This window comes from Thamnophis elegans, chromosome 6, assembly GCF_009769535.1.
Source record: "Thamnophis elegans isolate rThaEle1 chromosome 6, rThaEle1.pri, whole genome shotgun sequence".
NCBI lineage: Eukaryota > Metazoa > Chordata > Lepidosauria > Squamata > Colubridae > Thamnophis > Thamnophis elegans.
The window spans coordinates 81002270-81026627 of NC_045546.1; the positions used below are offsets into that span (position 1 = coordinate 81002270).

Here is a 24358-nt window from a genome sequence, read left to right on the forward strand (position 1 = left end):
ATACATATTGTAGCATTATTCTTTAATCATGAAGCAGATCTGCAGTAAAAAGAATATTTGAAGGGCACATATTGCCAGTCATTCCAATTTCCCTGAAAGCTTTTGATTAATACAGTGAAATATGTTTGGTTGGTCCCAAGTCCGGATTTGAAGTACGGACGAAGTCATTCTTTTGAATCATGTAAGCTAGCCAGGAAATAATAACTGCTTATTACCACACAACTGCTTATTATGTACTTTAACTTTTGTTGAAACGTTTTTGGTGATTAAGAGGTAACTGATTCTTAAAACCCATTTAAAAACGTGTTTTTGTGTTGCAAAACTTTTCCCATACCAAAGACTAATCCTCCTTCCTTTAATTTTCAGACTTCTGAGCTGGGTGTCACAGAGCATGTAGAAGGAGATCCCTGTAAATTTGCACTCTGGGTTGGAAGAACTCCTACTTCAGACAATAAAATTGTGCTAAAGGTATTTGGTATACTTCTAAACAGAGTGGGCAATCTCTCAGGCAGTTCAACATTTTGACATGAGCATTATTAGTTTTTTTTCATAATTTGGAGGCTATTTTGAAGAAATAAACAAAGAAACTTCCACTGAAAACTGTCCATTTTAAAACTGAATTTTATTGATACAATCTCAGAATGCTGGAAGCTACTTATAGCCTGAATGCTGAGGGCTCCCATGCCTGTTGTTAAGTGTCTTTTGTTTTATAGGTAGTCCTTGACTTACAAATATTCATTAAGTGACCATTCGAAGTTACAGTGGCACTAAAAAAAAATGCCGTCTGACCAGTGGTGGGTTTCAAATCTTTTTAGAACCTCTTCTGTAGGTGTGGCCTGCTTTGTGGGAGTGGCTTGCCAGCCGTGTGACCAAGTGGGAGTGGCTTGACAGTCATGTGACTGGGTGGGCATGGCCAACTTGTAAAATGTGGTGAAACTCGCTTAACAACGCTCTTGCTTGGCAACCAAAATGTTGGCTCAGAAATTCTGTCTTTTGAAGCACGCAAGTCCTAAAGCTGTCAAGTTACAAGACCCTTGCACCCCTAACCCTTTAGGGGAAAAAAACCCAGGGGTGTTCTAACTTGACAGCTTTAAGACTTGTGGACTTCAATTCCCAGAATTCCTCATCTCACTCATCATCTTGATGATGTGCAGACGGATGGGGGAAGGGAGCTGGAACCGGTTCTAAACGGCACTGTAGATTTGTGGAACCTTTTCTATAGAAGAGGTTAGAACTGGCAGGAACCAACCCCTGTGTCTGACCATTGCAGCATCTCCATTGTCATGTGATCAAAATTTGGATGCTTGGAAGCAACCGTGTATGTAGGACTGTTGCGGTGTCCCTGGATCATGTGATCACTTTTTGCGATCTTCTGACAAGCAAAGTCAATAACGGAGCCATATTTACTTAACCACCAGGATACTAACTTAACTGCAGTGAATCACTTAACAGTTACAGCAAAAAAGGTCATAAAATAACACAAAACTCACTTAACAACTGACTTGCTTAGCAACAGAAAATTTGGGCTTAATTATGGCCATAAGTCAAAGACTACCTATAATAGAATGCCACTTTAAAACAGATATGTGACTCATAATACCTAAGACTCAAAGCAACCTTCATGTCTTGAAGACCAAAGTTTCAAACAAGACATGACACTTCTTTTGAATAGTGTGTCATCCTAAGGAACTCACACAAACTTTGCGGAAGTAAATATACCAAGAAACTGGAAGTATCTGTGTGTAAATTTTGAACAGTATTTTCTGATGCTTCTAAGAAGTCTTATATTATACCATATGTTCCTGATATGCTGTCATGATCCCTGGAGATTGTACACAGATCAGGGATGTAAAATGCAGGAAGCACGTCTTATCTTAAAAACAATAAATAACAGCAAAATAGGTATTCATTTTTCAGAAGTAAAGAGCAAAAAAAGTTTCTACCACTGCTTTGTTTAATTCTTGTTTAAAACAATCTGTTACGTTATGAGCATGACTTTTGAGAAAAAAATATTTTTAACGATATACTAAAACAAGATATTCTTTATCTTTAAGGCTTCCAGTATTGAGAACAAACAAGACTGGATCAAACATATCAGAGAAGTAATACAGGAAAGAACAATTCATCTCAAAGGGGCCTTAAAAGAGCCTATTCACATTCCTAAAACTGCATCAACCACAAAACAAAAGGGAAGAAGGTTAGTAGAAGTCCGTTCTATTCAGTGGTGGGATTCAAATAGTTTAACAACCGGTTCTTTGCCCTAATGACCAGCTGGGTAGGCGTGGCTCGGTGGTCACGTGACTGGATGGGCGTGGCCAACTCAACATCACTCACATCAATGGGCGCTTCGCCCTTGCTGTTACTATGTAATAAGGGTTAACCGGAGAGGCAGTTTCTGTAAGCATGGCACTAAAGATTAGGCTAGAAACAACTCCAGAATGTTTCCTTCCTGCCTTCCTTACAGGATTAGCCCTGTAAAGTGGAAAAAACAAAAGATTTCTTCTAACAACCAGTTCTCCGAACTGCTTAGAAAGTTAACAACCGGTTCTCCCCGATAGGTGCGAACTGGCTGAATCCCACCACTGGCTCTATTGCAGGAAATGGTTCTTGTCTTTTATGAGATCCATCTTAACAGAGCGGCTAAAGTATTTTTGGGGAAAATATATCCTGTGCTTTAAAAAAATAGCATTCTGGATGATGATGCTAAGTTGCAATATATTAAAAAACATATAGGTAGATTAGAACCTTAAATAAAGGCATAATCAAATTTGAATGATAAATCACTCTGTTTAGAAAGTTTACTACATAATGTACAAAATTTCAAAATAAAAAAGTTAAATGGTAATAGGAATGAACCAAATGAAGTAATGTGACTGCAAGAATTATAGCATTTTGAACTTCTTAGGAAAAAAGTCTGGAAGGAAGAAAGACACTTAATAAAAATGTCTGTATTGTCCTGAGATTTAATTACATATATAATAAAGTGTTGATTATGAAATACTGGTAGATATAAATTCAATGTGTAATACTATAGTGAAGGAAAGGTAGCTGGAATTATGTTTTTTACATTGTCTCAAAATATTAGAACCCAGTAGTATATCCTGGTATGAGATTCAAAACAGATAAAAGATAAGAGATAAACTAGGATTTGCAATTACATGATACATTAATTCGGGGAGATTTCAACAAGGAATTGGACAGATTCATAGAACATAAGGTGACTGATCAGTTAGTACTGTACATATTTAGTGCTTGTTATATTTAGCTGTAATAGTATTTGTTAAGGAACTGATGAACAGTTCCTTAATACATTCCGTGCTATTCTGTTCTGAATTGAAATACCAAGCTAATTCAGTATGTAAGATGATCATTATTAAGAAATTGAGTTAAGAAATTTCTGCAAGAGACATTAAAACATTTTATGCTTACAGGGATGGAGACGATCTGGATAGTCAAGGAGAAGGAAGCAGTCAACCTGACACTATTTCAATCGCATCACGAACCTCCCAAAATACATTGGACAGTGATAAGGTAAACCAAAGATAATGAATTTGATTGTTTCCTGTGTTATTTAGCGCAACTTACAATGAAACCATGCACGTACATTTTTCTCCCACTGCGCAGGAACAAGTCTCCAGAACATAGGAATTAGAAACCTGGAGCTTATTTTAAGAATTGGATTTTATCTTCATTTTTATATCCTCGGATCTCCAGTAAATTCAGAGCTGGTTGTATATGTCCTCCAGATGGTCAATAGCGCTAAGCTATTAATTCCCGTGTTCCTTTAGTTTCAGCTATGAAAATTAGATCCTTTCAGTTTCTGCAACACCATTCACATAGATGAAAAACATATTTATATGCTTAAAGAGAACATAGGCATTTGTACAATTACAGAGAAAGGAGGTAGTTGTTTCTCCATCAGTTGAGAGGTGTGTGTGTGTGTGTTTATATGTGATTAGGTTCCACCACAAATGCGCGAACGACAAAAGCGCACCTGACTAAACCGCGGTGACAAAAGCACGCCGACGAATGAGCGCTGAAGCGCGCCGACAACAGCGCGCCAACAGAAGCGCGCTGTAACATAACCCTAAACCTAACCCTAAACCTTACCTTAACTTAACTTAAATCGCGCTGTTGTCGGCGCGCTTTTGACATCGCAGTTTTAGCGCCGTGGTTTTGTCAGCGCGCTTTTGACATTCGCGCTTTTGACGGGTCACGATGTGATTATGGGAGATAGGATAGGGGCAAGAAAAGGAGCAGAACATGTCCCAGCTCTGATAGAGGCTTTTTCCTTTAGTCAGCCTTCTCATTTGAAAAGCAAATTATTGAAGATGCATCTGACTCTACCCCTTTGGCCTAATGTTACCCTTCAAAAAACTTCCATGAAGCGAGACATTTCTTGCTCTACCTAGTTTTTTGATCTTAGAGGATGCTGTTTAAGAGTCCCTAAGTGCATGTACAATTAGCAAAACTTTAAATTTCTTCTGTCATAATGAACAATAAACCACATCACGGCTTCTGGTATTTTGGCTTGGTACAAGCTACCGGGTTGATTAATTTATGCTTTTAACATTTCTATTAAAACTAAATGGCCAGAGACAGATTTATACCCCTCATAAGACATGCCAAGATTTAAAACTTCCATATTCTTTATTTCTGTGCAGATAGTTCTAGTTCTAATTCTATTAAGAATTTTATGTAAATAAAAAGGAAGATCAAATTAAGGCCACTCCTTAATTGGGGGCTTCTTTGGTGTGTTTTTTTTAAATTATCTAGCTAAGAGAAAAATGAGTTAAATCTCTTATATTGAAAAAGCTTCTGTCTCTGGCAATATAGATACCAAGCCTCAGTTTATGCTTCTAGATAAAAGCCAATTGTCAGGCCCTCTTCATCCAGTACATTAATGTGAAAGAAGCTGTGATTTATCTAATAATGTGAAATCATGATTCTTGTTCATTAATTGGTAATTCTATTACTTAAATAAATGTGTATGGTTTCCAGAAATACTTTTCTGTTCCCTCATTTTCCTTATGTTGCTTAGAAATTAGATTTTCAAATGTTTTTTTAAAAGTCATACAAAACCTGAGTGAAGTTTCTTAGCTTGTTTAGATATTTTAAAGGAGTAAAGAAGTTATTAAGAATCTGTTTGTTTGTTTGTTTGTTTGTTTGTTGTTGTAGCAGCTGGAAGCATTTCTAAATTGAGGAAGTGCATTTAGCCTTTATTTCTCTTCTCTGCCTTAATAACCTTGGAACTTTATAAGTGAGTCATGACTTCACTTATAAAGCCCTTCATGGTATTGGACCTGGGTACTTGAGAGACTGCCTGCTGCCAATTACCTCCCAAAGACCCATTAGATCTCACAGGGTCGGCCTCCTCCGGGTTCCGTCTACCAGCCAATGCCATCTGGCTACTACCCGGGGGAGGGCCTTCTCTGTGGCAGCTCCGGCCCTTTGGAACGAGCTCCCCGCAGAGATTCGGACCCTCACCTCTCTCCAGGCCTTCTGAAAAGCCGTTAAAACCTGGCTGTGTCGGCAGGCCTGGGGTCGATGAGTTCCCTTCCCTTCTCGATTTGTGTGGCTGTTGGTTATTTTTAAATGCTTGTATTTGTAGTTTTTGTGTTTCCCTTCCCCTCCTTGGGTTTGTGCGCCGCCCTGAGTCCCGCTGGGAATAGGGCGGCATATAAATAAAACTAAAACTAAAACTAAACCTTCTGCACTTTGAATGAAAGTTTGGAGAAGTCCATAAGGCCACATTAGCCTTTCTTTGCTATTCATCTTTGGAACGTTTCCTTACAAATGTCTTTTTTATGCGCATCAGACACACAGGTCCTTTTGAAGCATTATGAATGCAACCAGTAACAGCTTGATCAGCCTGCACAATCTTAATGCTTTGTGATATTTACTAGCCTCGTTTTCCCCTGCAGATGTTCATCCTGAGTGTAGTTGGCAGCATCAGGGAAGCCTTCCAAGATACAACTGCACTTGTGTTGTCTTCCGTATGATCCAGGTTTCTAATAATAAATTCAAATTCAAATTTAATGAATTTATATGCCGCCCAATCCCGAAGGACTCCGGGCGGCTTACAGAAATACATCTCTAAAAGGATAAAAATTAAAAAATAGAGAAGAAAAGCAGATTAAAAAACACTTCAGGCACTCAATCTGGGCGGGGCTGGACCTCGTTCATGAGGTCAACAGCCCCAGGCCTGCCGGAATAGCCAGGTTTTAGTAGCCTTTCGGAAGGCCGAGAGAGTGGGAAGGGTCCGGATCTCTGGGGGTAGATCGTTCCATAGGGTCGGAGTAGCTACAGAGAAGGCCCTCCCCCGAGGAGCCGCCAGACGACATTGTCTGGTCGACGGCACCTGGAGAAGGCCCACCCTGTGTGATTACCTCCTCGCGACCTATTAGATCTCACAGATTAGGCCTCCTCCAAGTTCCATTCGCCAGTCAGTGTCGACTGGCAACTACGCGGAGGAGAGCCTTTTCAGTAGTAGCTCCGACCCTTTGGAACGATCTCCCCGTGGAGATTCGTACCCTCACCACCCTCCAGACCTTCCGCACAGCCCTTAAGATCTGGCTATCCCGTCAGGCCTGGGGTTAAAGATTATAATCCGCCCCCACCCGAATGATGAATGTTGTTTCTATTTTTAATTATGTATTGTCTTTATACGTCATTGTGTGTATTCCCCTTCCCCATAAGTTGTAAGCCGCCCTGAGTCCCCTCAGGGAAAAGGGCGGCCTATAAATAAACTTATCTAAACTAATCTAATCTAATCTTATTGGCCGTTGGGAGGTATGTGGCAGAAGACGGTCTCGCAGATACTAATATAATAAAGATAATAATGCTTCCCGACTTATGGAAACCAAGATGACTGCAGTTGTATTAAGAAAGACTTCACTGCATACATTTGTAGTAAAAGTGTGAATGACTGAAGAAAAAAAGAAATTGCTGGAGTAAAGTTGATGGAGGAGGGGAAGGGTTGAATACTTCTTATTTGTAATACCTAAAAACCTCCTCCTGAGAAAACGTCACATATTTGAGGAAAATGCCAACTGTGTACAAATGGATAGCACTTAACTGTATTTCATCATGGCGAGGATCCCATGGAGTATCATGATGTTTGAATAATAGGGATGAAAATGGAATATCGGTTTCCCACATAGAGACCAATACCATATGCAGAATTTAAAGTACGTGTTGTCTTCTGATTGAAATTTATAGCTTTCTTGAGGTCTGGAGGATTGGAAAATTCGTTTGGAGCATTTCTCAAATGAGATCTTCCCAGTTTGGCAGTTTGAAATTATTTTACTGAGAGATTTTACGATTAAGTGGACGCAAACCAAGAACTTCCAAATTCAATTACAGTTCTTCTCCCATTAGCCAGTCACTCCTTTATTTAATCTTCCTTCCTAAGTTCCTCCCTTCTTGGCTTCTACTTATAACCTCACTATTTATTACTAAAAAGCCAATCTTCTAACGTGGACATCACTATATTTTTTGCTATTTCAATTTGCATCTACAATAACAAGGCCAATTTTATATTATCTATTCAGGATGATTCAAACGCAAATTTTCTCATAATTATTCTTTTTCTTTGCCATTCGTATATTATTATTATTATTCCATTTGGAAGGTTATAAGGTATAGTTTAAAATGCTTTGTTTACCATCCTTCGCAACTGCTAAGACACCACCTCGTTTTCTTTTTCTTTTCTCCCTCCCTTCCTTCTCTACTTCCTTCCTCGTCTCCGTCCCCTTCTTCCTTCCCTTACTTCTTCCCTACTCCTACCCTTTTTCTTCTCCTTCCTACCTTCTCCCCTTCTCTTTCTTTCTCTTCCTCCTTCTTTTTCTCTCCCTTCTACCCACCTTCCCTTACCTCTTTCTTCTTCCCTTACCTCTCCTCCACACTTCTTCTTCCTCTCCTACTTTCTCTCCTTCTCTTCCTCTCTCTTCTACCCTCCACTCCTTTCCTTTCCTTCGTCCCTCCATTCTCTACTTCCTTCCTCCCCTCCTTTCCTTCCTTCTTCCCTTCCTTTCTTTTCAAACACAAATTTTCTATTTGCAGCATTCTTTCCTTAGAAGATCTACTTATTGCTTTCTTGCTTTGTGATCAGACTTTAAATTAAAAAAAAAAGCCCCTTTCTCAGACCGCTTCAGGAATACAGCTGTTTTCAATTGTTTCTGACTCCAATCGAAGGGAAGTAATATAAAAATAAATCATTTTTAAAAGCCCCAAGGGCTTTTTTTGCCGGCCTGCCCTTTCCACCCCCAAATAAATTATCTTTTGACATGATTTTGAGTGGATGGAGTGCTAATATAAGCAAAACAGAATGGGTGTGGATGAAAAAGGGTGCCCCTCATACGCTTAAGGGGGAAGAAGGCAACATGTTTCTGAAAATGCACACCTCTTAACTTGACTGGAAATTATCCTGAGAGATTGTTTGGGAACAATTCCTGCCTGTGTCTTGACGGATAGAAGCTGATTTATTTTGCTTCATTATGAGAAACATACATCGTCTTTTCTCTTTACCCTCTCCCCCTTCCCACTTTCAAAACTTAAGATCAGAAAGCCAAGCTTTTGCAGACTGTGGTCATGGGAAAGTTTTGGGAACATTCCAGCTAGACTAACTGAAGTTATAATACATTATGTAGAAAGGAAGTGGAAAATTAGTCTGTACGTTTATTTTTATTTTATTTATTTGTAAGGATTGTCCGATGAACTGGAAAGATACACCTTAGCCCTGGATGACCAGAGACCTACCAAAAAGTAATATTCAAAAAAATGGACTGGTTGCGTCCCTCTAGTAATGCAAATCGCCAAGAGTAATACATCCCTTCTCCAGAATCACATAGTGCATTATTCAGAAGTGAAATTAAATTCTGATTATTGTATTCGCCTGTGATCGTGGAGACAGCAGCCAGACTGGGTTTACTCCATCCAGTAACCTAACCCTAAACGTAATGCTAACCCTAAACCTAACCCTAACCCTATCCCTTACCTTAACTTAAATCGCCCTTCTGTCGACGCGCTATTGTCAACACGCTTTTGTCGTGCGCGCTTTTGTTGGGTCACACCATGAATGTTCTAGGGGAATCTATTTCAATTGTTATAAAATCACTGGACATTTTTGCATATAACGTAAAATATAAAAAATAGTAAAACTTCATGTAAATTATTTAAAAATAAATTCAGCTTTTCAATATTTTCTTATTAAATTCATTATACACGTTCTCGCTGAGAAGGCAGACATATATATCCAGAAGAACTGAAGAAGAATAATTATGTAAGGACTATCACATATAATGCAAAGTGAGAATTATGTTAATGTCACTAGCTGTTCAATTTGTTATGGAACTACTTCAGATGGTCAAAAAATTATCCAGATGGGTAGAAATGAATGAATTCTTCAACACAGAACACTGAGATTTCTGTTTTGTTCCCTTCTTCTAGTTATCTGGTGGTTGTGAGCTGACAGTGGTCATCCATGACTTTACAGCATGCAACAGCAATGAACTCACAATCCGTCGTGGTCAGACAGTAGAAGTGCTGGAGAGACCTCATGATAAACCTGACTGGTGTCTGGTACGGACTACTGACCGATCCCCAGCCGCGGAAGGACTAGTTCCCTGTGGTTCTCTCTGCATTGCGCATTCTAGGAGTAGTATGGAGATGGAAGGCATCTTTAACCACAAAGGTAAGAGAATTAAGTTTTCCAGTTGTCTGCTTTTTCCTTTCCCTGTACTTTGGTTTAACAGTGCTGTGATGGATATTATAAAAAATGAGTGTAGTGCAATTTAGGACTATTTAGTTTACATAGAATGTAAACGTTTTTTTTACAAACTATGAATGTTGGATTGGATTGTTGCTTGTTTCACAGTGGCCTTCTATAAAGTGTAACATTATTTTTGGTTCACCGACAAATGCGCGCCGACAGAACCGCGCTGACAGAACCACACCCACAAAAGTGCTCCATGAACAAACAACATAGTGGGACACGAAAACAACATTGTAACCCTAACCCTAACTGTGGTTTTGTCGGTGTGCATTTGTCGGCGCACATTTGTCAGGTCACGTTATTTTTTTAGCAGATTTGTATGTCCACCTTAAACACGTCTCTGGGGGCTTACAACAATGAAACCCAGTATCTATGAAATCATTATTGCCAAGGTGTTATTTGTTATTGATATGATCGGGAAGTCAACAGATTTACATCTTAATGATATTGGCCTCCTGCACTTTCCCCCTTTTAATTGCAAAACGAAAAACTAAATGTTTCTTATTGTGCCATATATGGTAGACCAATCTTATTGTCCGCAAACAGCTACAGAGAAATGGGAGGGCCCTGTTCCCCCAGTTTTCCCTATCACTGGAAAAGGCAAAAGTGGCAAGAATTACGTGCATTTCTGCTTTCCTGTAAAAGCTAGCTGCATACACAAGACAGATTTTCCCCCAGATTCTTTATACATACCAAAGTGTCTTGAGTAGACAATTTCAGTGGCCACCACCGATAATGCTAGCGTTTTAAGTTAAGTCGGGATTTATAGCTTTCTGTACTTGAGAATAATTGGCTGCCTAAGGAAATTGTATAGAACCATCAAAAATGATGTTTATGCATACCTGATTTGTGCTTCTCATGCTGCAATCTTGGCTCTGTTTCCAACCTATAGTTTTTTCCTCATCTTCCTCCTTGTCTTCGTAATATAAAGCTGATTTTAAAAAGCCACTGCTTCTCCTAGAAGGCAGGTTTAAACTGAAAATAATATTCTTTTCTTCAGAAGGAAGGAATTCTTCAGAGAGGAAGAAATTTTAAGCCCTACCATCTAACTAGGAAGGGTTGGTTTAATATTTCCTTTTAGCTCCATCTTTGATGGCCAAGAATGTTTCGTTGTTCAGCTCTTGATAAGTTTTAACAGTTCACATTTAAGTAGCTATTTGATTTTTAATTCATCGTATTCTGAACACCTTGAAGTAATTCCCAAGAATTTCAAATTGTTTACCATAAAATTTATTAGACAATGAAGAAAAAAAAGTTAGAAGTTGATTGTATCTGGGGGGATGACAACAATGAAATTTAAGTTATTCTTCATTTGGCGGGAAAAATGGCCTTTGGATAGTTTCCAGTCAAAGAGATTAACTTTCAGCCAAGAATATAAAAAATATTATTATTATTATTGTTATTATTATTACCACTACTACTAATATTAATATTAATATTATTATATGTGGTTAATCTTTGGTGAGATTCACAGCCTTTGGGGCTGGTTCGTAGCTCAACAGCTCGAGTCCTAACCAAGGACCTAGGAACTGTTAAGGTAACGTCGAAGGATATAAGCTGTTCCAAGTAGGTTGGTTTTTTTGTGGAATCAGAATGTTCAAGTCTGATAAATTTAAAATTTCCAAATAGTGAGGTAGTCCTTTAGGTATTGCTCCAAGAGCTCCAATTACAATCGGGACAACACACGATTTCTTTTCCCACAGTCGCTCAACTTCAATTTGCAAGTCCCAGTACGTTGTGATTTTTTATTGCTGTTTATCTTCGATTCGTGCATCTCCAGGTATTGCAATATCAATGAACCATACTTTTTTCTTTTCAACTATTGTTATGTCAGGTGTGTTATGGGCCAAGTGCCTGTCAATCTGAATTCTGAAGTCCCACAAGTCTTGACTTTCTCATTCTCTAAAACCTTCTCAACCTGATGGTCCCAGTGGTTTTTACTGTACTCAAATCCAAACTTTTGGCACAATTTCCAGTGAATGGTCTTAGCAACGCGGTCATGGCGTTGTAGGTAGTCAGTTTACTTTTATTATTTTTATTATTACTATTACTATTATTATTGTCATGATTATTAGAAAAGCTGGAAAGCAAGATGAAATAATATCTTTAATACTTTCCAAAAGTCTCGTATCTCCTAATCATTCAGTTTTTGCTAGCTAATTTTTATTTGTGGGGGAAGGGGGATGCTAATTTACGCAAACAGCACAATCTTTGTGTTGGTAACTAAAGTTGTTAAATCCTACTGAATGCAGCTGGTAATACTGGAATTTTAATACATTGGATAGCAAGAACAAAAAACCCCTACTCTGCCTAGATTTTTTCTTAATGTCATATTGTGTTTTTTCATGTAGTATTGATTCTGAAATTATTTGCTGACACTCCCTTCTTAATGAGAGCACACAAGGGTTTGTTTTTTGGGGGGCTTCCTATAGTTAAGACAAGGGTGGAGAAAAGGATCAAACTGGCTGGCTATCATAATTCTTTGCTGCTGAGTTCACAACCAAGAACACCCTCGTTTGTTCCTTAGAGAAGAACAGTATCATAAATAAAATTCCTGGCAATTCATGTAAACGCAATCTTTAAGCATTGCAGCTAGATATTTGACGTTTCTCTTCTGGGATTGGGTGGCCTTTGAAACTGAGAAATTTGGCATGATAATTCACGTTGCATCTTCCTTGAAGTGACTGTTGATCATATAGCAGAAAAAATAGGAAGATTAAACTTTAAATTATAACATTATTATATCTAAGCAAAAGTTATCTTTTTCATTTTCATTGAAAAATATGGTGCTAGAACTCTCTCTAAGCTTCTGCAGTCATGGATGTATAATTATGTTTTTACTGTTTTACTTCATGCGTTCATCAGGGAAATATTTTAATATTTTAAAAATATTAAGAAACCTTACGCTTACATTGGGAAGATTAGATAAGTTAAATAGACTAAAGGCATTCATTTATACAACCCTGTTCCTGTTGGGTTGCTGTCTTCACTTCTTTGGGAATGCATTGTCTTCTGGGCTCAAGATATTCCTCATGGAATGGGACAACTCACTTGAGCCAGCATGGCAGACTTTCCACATGACAACTCGCCATGGCGAATTCACTGTGGAACAATTTGTCATTCACATTTCATTTGGTCCCTTGTTTTGCATCCTTTTTTAATGATTCTATTCCACCCTTTCTTCAATATTGATGTCATTCTTGTCCCTCGGCAACATGGCCATGGGCGCGTGTTGTCCCACGGCAAGTTGGCCATGGCAAGTTGGATATGGTGAATTGTCATGGACCCATTCTTGATCAGGAAAGAGATGTGCCCATGTAACACCAATAGCTAGGCTTGGCTTTTTGAGTTAACACAGCCACATTTTGCTACAAGGAGGCATCTCTCCCAGAATGAGTGAACTATTGAAATAGAAGCAGAAAATAAACGTGAAGAGGCCACATGTTTTCATGGTACTTGGAAGTTACTTAAAACTATAATAATTGAAGTTCTACTAAATATATATTCCAGTGTTGGCAGTTGTTATCCAAGTTCAGGAAAAGGTCATAGCTTTTTTGTATCCAGTAATTGATAAAGCTAAATGTCTATGGAGATTCTCAGCAATCTAGGTCCAGAGGTGGGTTCCTACCAGTTCGCACCTATTCGGTAGAACCGGTTCGTCAAATCTACTGAACCGGTTAGAAGAGGTTCCACCAGTGGACCCGGAAAGCAGGCCACACCTACAGAAGAGATTCCAAAATTTTTTGAAACCCACCACTGTCTAAGTCATAGTTGTCTCAACAGTGCTTTTTTCAAGAGAAAATTGGACTTCCTTGTTTATCTTAGAACATGTTTCTAAGAAGGTTCTTTAGCTCTGCTTAGGGAATCTTTCCTTCAGTAGGTAGAAAACCTAATTTGAAGAACAAAGGATATACACTCTTGATGCAACAAAATTTGATACCTAAGACTTAATAAATCACTAATAGCAATAGCACTTAGACTTATATACCACTTTGTAGTGCTTTACAGCCCTTTCTAAGCAGTTTACAGAATCAGCATATTGCCCCCCCCCCCCCCGCAATAATCTGGGTGTCAGCGTTCCAAATACCATGCAGAATTAAATCAGAGTCGAAGGCAAAACTATGCTTAAAGTTCCAATTTAATAAGGCAGGCATGTTGGCATCGTGCTGTGGGATTCCAACTCTGGAAATTACATCAGAATCCCACCCAGTTAAAAGTTCATGATCTTGTCCCCACACCCACAATCCATCACATGGTCCAATCTTCTTCTTCCACGCTGGCGTCTCCACCCAGCTGCTTCCGGTCAGGTGTGAAAGTGCGGAGACAAAGGATGACCTTGGCTTCTAGTAAAGAATGAAAAACAATACATTCCACAATCCTACTCCTTCTATTCCCCCCTCTCATCGACTAGACTAATGAAACAGCTTAATGAAGTAAGAGAAAGTGTGGCAGGCCAAAATTCTAAAAGGAACATAAATGCAGGCCTGACCCTGGGTCTAATTACCAACCTCGGAAGGATGGAAGGCTGAATCATTCATGAGCCAGTCAGAATTGAACTCCTGGCAGTGGGCAGACTTTGTCTCTAATGCTGTATTTTAACCACTGTTCCATCACAGCTCTTGTCACACAACTAAATCCTGGTTGCATCTATCAATGGTTGTTAAATATGACTCTTAGCAAAATATTTAACTTGTCCTACAAATAAGCTCAGTGCCAGAGTATTAGATGGTAGCCAACCATCACTAGTTTTTTTTTAAAAAAATGAATCCAAGGGAGTTCTAGGAAACTACAGGCCAATAAGATTAATATATTTTCCAAGCAAATTGGAACTATAAAATTAAACACACTAAAGAATGTGTTTTGTGAAGAAAAAAACATTGTGGATGTCCCAGAGGCAGATCTCGTCAATCTTCTAAAATTCTTTGAGAGTATTAACCGACACAAGGGTGACATTATGTACTAGGCTTTTGCAAAAAAATAAAAAATAAAACTGACCTAGTTTTTCATCAAAGTACCTGCGTGATTCAATCATGAAGATTCTGCCTTTTTATGGATTGCTAACTATGTATTTTAAAAACCCAGAAAGCAAAGAATAGGAATAGGGTAAGTAATTGTCTTAATAGAGGAATAAGAAATATATATTCTAAAAGATCTGTGTGGAAACGAGTCTGAAATATCCTGATGAGGACAAAGTCTTAAAATGATCTCAACGTTACTTTTTCTCCACTTACCATCTTATTACATGGGCTCCCAAGAAGCTTTTGGGGGGGAGCATGTCTCCCTTTTGGTATAAATAAATTAAAAGGCAATTTTGTTAGGCGCTGGGAAATCTCTTAGACATTGCTGGTGTTGTATTTGTGCTGTATGGACTGGAGCGGTTATGTGAATTCAAGCAGAATAGGAAACTGTAGGAATCTGCATTTGAGGACACAACAGGAACCAAAATGTAAGATTTTTTAAATCAGATGTCAGAGAAGAAAGCCTGATAAAAGTATTGGAAGATTAAGAACTTCCTCTATTCTATTCTCTGGGATAAAGTTAACCTGAAGTGTGAAAGTACTGAAGTTGATTAGCAGAGTGAGCACATAAGGAATACTTGTATGAATCAGGGAAGAAGGAAGCAAAACATTTAAGAAACTAGAAAAGGAGGGCTCGAATATTTTTCCTAAAAGAGATTGGGATTCTTTCACTTGGAAAAAGGCATTTAAGATATGGGGTATGTTGTGGCCCAGCAGGAGCCGTTGGAGCTGCCACCAGACTCTGACAGCGAGGGTCCCGATGGGTCGGCTCTGGAGGATGTGGAGGACCCTGGACAGGGTTCCAACTCCAAGCAGGGTACAGAGAGGCTGGTTGGCTACCAGGAGGTAATTGCACTCAGCTGGTGGTCATTAGGCTCCTCTCCAGACTATAATAAGGACTGCTTGTGCACACGCCCCTCTTACAGAAGTCAACACAGGAACTAATGTTGGAGAACAGAATTATGAGCTTGGCAGGCTGGATTGCTGCCAAGACTTATCTGTGTTGGATTGCTGCCACGGCTTATCTGTGCCGGTTTGCTGCCAAGGACCTGTCTGTCTGTTAATAAATTCTGGAAAGTATCTTTGACTCGGAGTGTGTTGGTGTGGGAAGAGGGGGGTCAGAACAGGGTAAGATTAAGGGGAATAAAATGAAAAGGGTTTTTTCTTCTTCTCAGAACATTTGAAAACTATTGGCGATATAGACATTCTATCCATTCATAGACATTCTGAAAACCATTGTCCCTGAAGATTCAACATTACCTGCAAGTTGTGGGAGGAATATCAGTTGCAGAAGCACAGGGGAGTTGTTAGTTTCCACCATCACACACACATTTGGTTTTTCCCAGGGTTGATAACTTACTGTCGTCTGTGACCAGGGGGACCTTTGCCCAGGTCCGCCTGGTGCACCAATTGCGACCCTACCTGGACTGGAAGGACCTCCGAATAGTCACTCACGCCCTCGTGACCTCAAGACTGGACTACTGTAACACAGTCTACATGGGGCTGCCCTTGAAGAGTATTCGGAGACTTCAGCTTGTCCAGAACGCAGCTGCGCGAGCGATTGTGGGTGCACCTCGGTACACCAACGTTACACCTATCCTCCGCGAGCTGCACTGGCTGCCTATTGGTCTCCGGACACGCTTCAAGGTGCTAGTCGTTACTTTTGAAGCCCTACATGGTATCGGACCTGGGTACTTGAGAGGCCACCTCCTGCCAGTTACCTCCCAAAGACCTATCAGATCCCACAGACTTGGCCTCCTCCGAATTCCATCTGCCGGCCAATGTCGGCTGGCAACTCCTCAGGGGAGGGCCTTCTCTGTGGCTGCTCCGGCCCTCTAGAACGATCTCCCCATGGAGATCCGGACCCTTACTACCCTTCCAGCCTTCCGCAAAGCGGTTAAGACCTGGCTGTTCCGGCAGGCCTGGGGCTGTTGAACTATCCAGCCCCATTCGAGGTTATGTTGCAGAGTTTTAAATTGTTCTTTTTATTTTATTTTTTGTATCCCCTCCCTTTTTATTGTGAGCCGCTCTGAGTCTCTCGGGAATAGGGCGGCATACAAACTCAATCAAGCTAAACTAAACTAAACTAAACTAAATTACTGGACTATATAAAAATGGATAAATACATCAAAGTTCCCATTCTTGGCAACTTTAAGACCCATGGACTTTAAGTCCCAGAATTTTCCAGCAAGCCATGCTGGCTGGGGAATTCTGGGAGTTAAAGTCTACATATTTTAAAGTTGCCAAAATTGGGAGCCCCTGATATATGTTGTCAGCTGTTGTTGAGCGCACTGAGTCAATGGGCACATTTTTTTCCTCATTTGGATTTCTTTCTGCAAATCCAATTTTAATTTTAATTAGTCATTATTTATACCATAGGCTGAGGTATATTTCTTGCTGTTCAGAACAAAGTTTTCCAAACTGTTTCCATCTGGTTTTCTCTTAGCAAATTGAAAGTAACTGTAGGTCTGGACATAAGATGTTTTCTGTCAGATGTTTAAAGAGTTGCTTGCTTGAAGAGTTGCATGAGAAAAAAATATTGGACACCTGAGCCTTCATAAGAGACAGACATTTACTGAAAATGTATAAGGAGCCCTTGTAGCTGCCTTCTTCATGCATTGCTGATTGATGAACCGGTCTCTCTTTCTGTGTCTATAGACTGTATATATGAATTGAATCGTATACCATTAAAGTTGATTCTTCAGTGTTCTATTTCAAGCCATAAACCTAGAGCTAAATTATTTGTGTATTTGTAGTATTCTCAATGCAAGTAGTCCTTGACTTACAACAGTTCACTTAATGACTGTTCAAAGTTACAATGGCACTGGAAAAAAAAGACTTATGAATGCTTTTCACGCCTACGTCCATTGCAGCATCTCCATGATCTCATGATCAAAATTCAGATGCTTGGTAACTGACTCATGGTAGCAATGTTCGACCTTTTGGGGCCTCCTGACAAGCAAAGTCAATGGGGAAGCCAGATGTCACTAACTTAACAACTGCAGTGATTCACTCAACAACTGTGGCAAGAAAGGTTGTAAAACGGGACGAAATTCCCTTAGCAGGAAAATTTTTGGCCTCAATTGTAGTTGTAAGTTGGGAACTATTTGTAGTAGCTATTGCATACACCTAACCCTCATACCTTAAAATCAGCCAATGTAGATTTAAGAATTGGGTCCATAGTGCTGGAGCAATCTGGCTGTGTCAATTACATCAAAGAAATTGACTCATTATTAAACAGTGTACCAGATCTTACTGACTAGAATACCTTGGTGGATCAGCTCTTAGATTAGTAATATTTCATTGCCCAGTTGAAATACTGTTGTATTATCCTCCCAGAGAAGTGTTACAGATGTGCTTTTTCTGTATCTCTTATATTCCAGACCTTTTCTCTGATGATTTCATTTTCTAGTTTGTCCTGGTGCTTGAATTTAAAAGACTAATAAGCACTAACGTGTTATTTTCTTATAATTTCCTAGCTCTAATCCATTTGTTATATCCTGTTCATGCTTTAATAACATTGATGATTGCTAAAAAAAAAAAATTCCAAAGCTAAGAAATGTTCTGAAAATTAACTCTGCAATGTGACGAGGAATTTGCTTGAACCTCAGTTAGGCTAGTTACGGTATCACATCTGGCTGTTCCCAAGTGTGAGCCTGAAATCTGGAGTTGTGCTGAGGAGTGAGTCAGAGGATAGCATCCCCTGAAGGGAGTAGCTCTGCCGAAGACAAGGGAATTTACAAGAGCTGAAAGCTTAAATGCATTTTCTACCCCACCTCCTCCTGGCCAAGGCATACTTAAGAGTGGAGAGGAACAGGAGAACACCAGCATAGCCTTTGTGTAGAAATCCTCTTCAGAAAAGTACATCAGGGGCGTAAGGATTTTACAGCCGCTACAATTTACCATGTCAGATAGAACTGACACTCTGCAATCTCATCATTCTCCGTACTGTGGAAATGGACAATCGGACAACTGCAAATACTGGATTCTGGACTTAGGTATACATAATACTCAAAATTTCTTGAAAGCCGGGAGGCATGTTTCTGTGTGCTTGTGATATTTTTCCGTTGCAGAAACGGATGCATGTAGAGGAATCAATGAGGGCTTCAAAGTAGAATCAAATGTATTTCCAGTAGATTCTGGGGAATTGAGGAGAATCTTTAGCAAATAAATGAAGGTCTGATATCTATTCTATGAAGGTCTGATTCTATTTGTAGCAAGTTTTAAAAGGAAAATGCACGTCAGAAATGGGCAGATTAGCACTGGTATAACATATCCCAAGCTTATAAATTTATGTGTTACCAAATCAAAACTAAAATTAAACATGCAATGTATGAAAATATCAGTGCTCAGTTAAGTATCTTCTAGAAAGTATACCACATCCAAGTTAGGCAAAAAAGGTTATTATTATATTTCCTTCATTGTGCACTTTGTATTAGATAGTTACAGAAAGTTGGTTTTGAGTAGTTTTGGCTGTTTTAGTCTTTTCCATAAAGATAGCATGCGGTGGGTGGGTGTATTAATGGATGGATATGCATTTTTTGCTTTCCTGCATGAAAATAATGAATTCAAATAGAACTATATTAAATGATGTACTGGTTTTGTTTTCTGGTCAGACAATAATAATAAAATCTTTAAAAATGTACTTTTAGCATAGTTTGTAAAATGCTTGAGTACATTGCCAATGCATAAAAGCTGAAACACCTTTTGATAAAACCTTTGGATGTATGTTTTCATTCTCCTCCAGTTTGATTAAAATATATCCAGATATATTTGCATTTTTCTGCATATATTGATGGCAATAAACAATCTCAATATTCTAAAAATTCAAAGTACTCTAATGTTACATGTACATCCTAGCCCTATGCATAAACTCTCAGATATGTAAATATCTGGAGCAGCTGGTTGAGTTCAGAATGATTTCAGTATAAACATGTCAGTGTCTGTATTACTTATTTATGGGTATATTAGCATTTCAGACAAATGTTATGTTAAAGGCTGAAATGGTAGGAAAACAGCAGGAAACTATTTTTATTGTTACTCATTCATGAAAGTTTTACTTCTGCCTTCTGAAAAGTGTAATGGTTTCTTGATGAATATTTGTATCTTCCCAGAAGCATTAATTGCAAAAATATTTCTCAGATGCTTCAGCCTGCAGTGTTAGTAGAATAGATATTTAGGAGGTAAAATATCACCTTGTTATAAATCATGTATCTTAGGCTTAATATGTGTTCCGGCTCATCATAGGCAACAGGAGGTAAGTGCATCTTATTATTTGACACAAGTTTTATATAAGTTGCTGGATTTATGAGGTGGCTAAAAGAGGAAAATGCCAGGTTTTTTTAAAAAGTTTCTTTAATGTGATAATATATCTCCTTTCTTTTAATATAATGTATATACTAAGTGTATTGAAAAAAATATATAAAATTACTAATTACAAAATATTCACATTTACTGGATTTTTGAACTTGATAATTATCAAAATATCCAGATACTGCAAATTTTAGGGTGGAAAGAAATTCAAAAAGTTTCTCTGAGGCATCCCTTATGCCTCAAGTTAAACATGGCTAGCAAGCAGATCTCATTCCAATGAAGTTACCAAGATTGTTGAATCACCTTGCAATAAGTTTATCATTCCTTGGGGCTTGTGCGAATCAATCTTATTCTGCCCTGAATGTGATCTATTGCAATATCTATTAAATGCTCACACGTTCACCTCTATTAAATACTCCAATATAAAATGCTGTGATTTTATAAAGTGACTATTTCTTTTTAAATACAGAGAGATTATAATTAGGGAGGTGTAATCTTTCTTGATCCATTGCTTCTCTCAATGAAAATAGTCCTGAAATACTATTTTCTCCCAAATATCTAGAATTACTAAATTTTAGGGTACTTATATGTTGAGACAAATACTTTTTCCCATAATGTAATATTGTAATACTTTTTATAATGCTGTAACTCATGATTTTTTAAAAAATAAGGGAAATGTTTATAGTATTATATGCCACACTGATTTAAAATAGATTCCCAAATGCATTTTAGGATTGTCTTGTCTCCCCTGCAGTCAACACAAAATCCTATCCCATCTGTGAATTGTGGTAGTAGACACTGACATTTCTCAGGGTCTTCTTACATTTTGCAGATCCAAATCAACCAAAGGAATGACCACTTGAATGCAAATGGAGAAAATCCTAGGATTATTCCAATCATCTCTGATTAAAACCTATTTGAATTGCTATTCCGTGGCATTGAATAATGCTTAGTTCCTGGTCTCCATTGTTCCCATATGGAATAGGATGTTATTAGTTTCCCTTTTATGCAACACGTCTATCAGGATATTGGATAGAGCAGTGTTTCTCAACCTTGGCAACTTGAAGATGTCCGGACTTCAACTCCTAGAATTCCCCAGCCAGCGAATGCTGGCTGGGGAATTCTTGGAGTTGAAGTCCGGACATCTTCAAGTTGCTAAGGTTGAGAAACACTGGGATAGAGAAACCAGATCTTTAGATATGGTATATATTTCTTCTATATTTCTCCATGGCTTAGGCCCAGGATACCTGCGAGACCACCTACTGCCACCGGTAGCCTCCCATCGTCCAGTGCGATCCCACAGAGTTGGCCTCCTCAGGGTGCCGTCGGCCAGACAGTGTCGGCTAGCGACCCCCAGGGGGAGAGCCTTCTCTATGGGAGCACCTTCCCTCTGGAATGAGCTGCCCCTGGAGCTTTGTATAATCCCCGACCTCCGATCCTTCCGACGCACCCTAAAAAGTTGGCTTTTCCAGCAAGCCAGCCTGGCCTGAACAAAACAAAATAAATGATTGATTATTGTTAATTTTAATTGAATTTTTGTAAAAAATGTTATTGTTAATCTTAATTGGGTTTGTTTTTTGGATATTCTATTTAATTTTTTTAACTTTTGTAATATGTGTTTTTTTAATGTTGTATGCCGCCCCGAGTCCTTGAAACCTAAAAGAGTAGATCAATCTGGGAGTCATTTTTGATTCTTACTTATCTTTGGATTCTCAGGAAACATGAGCATCCTTAAAGGCGGGGTGGGCAAGCAGGAAAATAGTGTACGTGTGACTCCCTCACCATATTGGCTTACGTCAGATATTAGGATGATATTAAATAATGATATTTCTAGAAAGAGATGATAGAAATCTTCATATTTCACACTCAGGGAGTGTGGTATCATATTTTGTTGTGGACAGTTGCAGTTGTGTTCATTCTTGTGCTGTTGGATTCTCCCATGGCTTAGTTACATCCCGAGTTGGCAAATACAAAAGGCAAGTATCCAAAATTTCAGTTGAGGCAAAATATTGCATCTAGGCTGTTAATGAAAGCATAATACTGAAGCATAGTATGTCTATACTGAAATACTTGCCCTGCATTGTATTTGTTTTCTAGGCTCAATCTTAAATGATGGTGTTGGTCTTTAAAAAGCTTAGTTACTTTTGGGCCTGTGTTCTGAAAAGACGTTAATTCCTCTAATCCATGCCGCTGGTGCAAAGCTGCTTCTGGTAGTGCCGATGGCGATTCAGTGAGTGCGCAGTAATAAAACAATTTCCCGGGCAAAATACCCCGCTGCCCAATCAGGGAGGACAAATATGGTCACATGTTATGGGACTACATTTCCCATAAGGTAGTTACATTTCCCATGAGATAGTTGCTTAAAGGAGACAGCTTCTAATTCTTAAATTAGCTATATACTGTTGGGACAGCACACTCCCCACCTGGAATTATAAATTCCAGGTGGGGAGTGTGCTGTCCCAACAGTATCTCCGTATGAATTCTTAGATATTAGTCAACAGAGGAACCCCTACCTTATTGAAGAATGTATCCCTTTCTAAAACCCATTTGTCAAATACATAGGAGAGGATACTCTTCAGTGTTGCTCCCAACTTATTGAATATGGTTCCTTAAAAATGCCATTCGTAGTTCATTTTTTCAACTTTCAGGAAGGAAATCAAGATCTTCTCCTATCTTTAGGGGTTATGGATTAATCTAAAACCTATTAAACTGTTCTTATCAATGTTTTAATAGTTATTGTTTCAAGCCTTGAGTGTCCGAGAGACAGTAAAATGGAAATCAGTGAGATATAGTGGATGAGATGCTGGTGTGGGTTTAAATCCCTTCACGGGTTGTTGGTATAGGAAAGTATTATGTATGTTATCTCAAATTCTTGAGGAAGATGGGATATAAACTAATAATATTAGCAATAGCAATAGCAGTTAGACTTATATACCGCTTCATAGGGCTTTCAGCCCTCTCCAAGCGGTTTACAGAGTCAGCATATCGCCCCCACAGTCTGGGTCCTCATTTCACCCACCTCGGAAGGGTGAACCTTGAGCCGGTGAGATTAGAACCGCCGAACTGCACATAACAGTCAGCTGAAGTGGCCTGCAGTACTGCACCCTAACCACTGCGCCACCTCGGCTCTTATAATAATAATATATAAATATTATATAAAATATAATAATAGTAGAAAAAGAGCTTATTAATTGTTCTGGAGAAAACCTTCCAGATAAAGATGGTGCAGAAATAACTAAGAAGCGAAGCTACAACCAAGTATCTTATGAAGAAAATGTATCAGAATGGCAGAAAAACCAAAAATATAGGTGTAAATGCTACACACTTAGAGTCTAGCTTCATAGCCAGATTTACGATACAGAGAAAAAACAGATAGCATTGTGTAACTTCAGCAATTAAGTGTTAATATATTTATTTACATTATTACATTACAGTTTAGATTACTTTAAATTATTCAGTAAAAGTTTAGATTACTTTAATCATTAAAATGATTCATTAATGTAACTAATTTAATTTACGTATCCTGCCATGAATAGATATTTATACAAGTGTCACTGAGAAATGGGAAGTCAATAAGAAATGTAAAGTTTTTTTTAAAAAATCCAAGAGTAATTAAGAGTGCAAAACTGTCTTTCCTGAACCATTTTGGTACAGTGGTTAGAATGCAGTACTGCAAGCTAATTCTGCTGACTGCCAGTTGCCAGCAGTTCAGCAATTCAGTTCTTACCAGCTCAAGATTGACTCAGCCTTCCATCCTTCTGAAGTTGGTAAAATGAGGACCCAGATTTTGGGGAGCAATATGCTGACTCTGTAAACTGAGCTTAGAGAGGGATGTGTAGCACTGTGAAGCAGTATAAAAGTCTATGTGCTATTGCTGTTGCTATTCCTGTAATATTTCCTCCAAAAGGAAGGAGGAAGCCGAGGTAGTGCAGTGGTTAGGGTGCAGTACTGCAGGCCATTTCAGCTGACTGTTATCTGCAGTTCAGCGGTTCAAATCTCACCGGCTCAAGGTTGACTCAGCCTTCCATCCTTCCGAGGTGGGTGAAATGAGGACCCAGACTGTGGGGGCAATTTGCTGACTCAATTTGCTAAAAATCTGTAAACCACTTAGAGAGGGCTGGAAGCCCTATGAAGCGGTATATAAGTCTAATAAATAAATAAATAAATAAATAAATAAATAAAATTTCATTTATAATATTAGTTATCATTGATCATCAGACATTTTTGCTGTAAATGATGGGAATTGTAATTC

The 24358-nt window shown here is 38.7% G+C and overlaps 1 protein-coding gene across 1 annotated transcript in view; it reads left to right on the forward strand.

The window, feature by feature from the left end:
* TRIO (trio Rho guanine nucleotide exchange factor) overlaps positions 1-24358 on the forward strand; it is a 325986-nt gene that overhangs the window by 233218 nt on the left and 68410 nt on the right. The window contains exons 31-34 of the mRNA XM_032219436.1: positions 367-468; positions 2055-2197; positions 3432-3531; positions 9451-9694. Coding sequence (XP_032075327.1) covers positions 367-468; positions 2055-2197; positions 3432-3531; positions 9451-9694 — 589 coding nt within the window. The remainder of the gene's footprint in view (positions 1-366; positions 469-2054; positions 2198-3431; positions 3532-9450; positions 9695-24358) is intronic.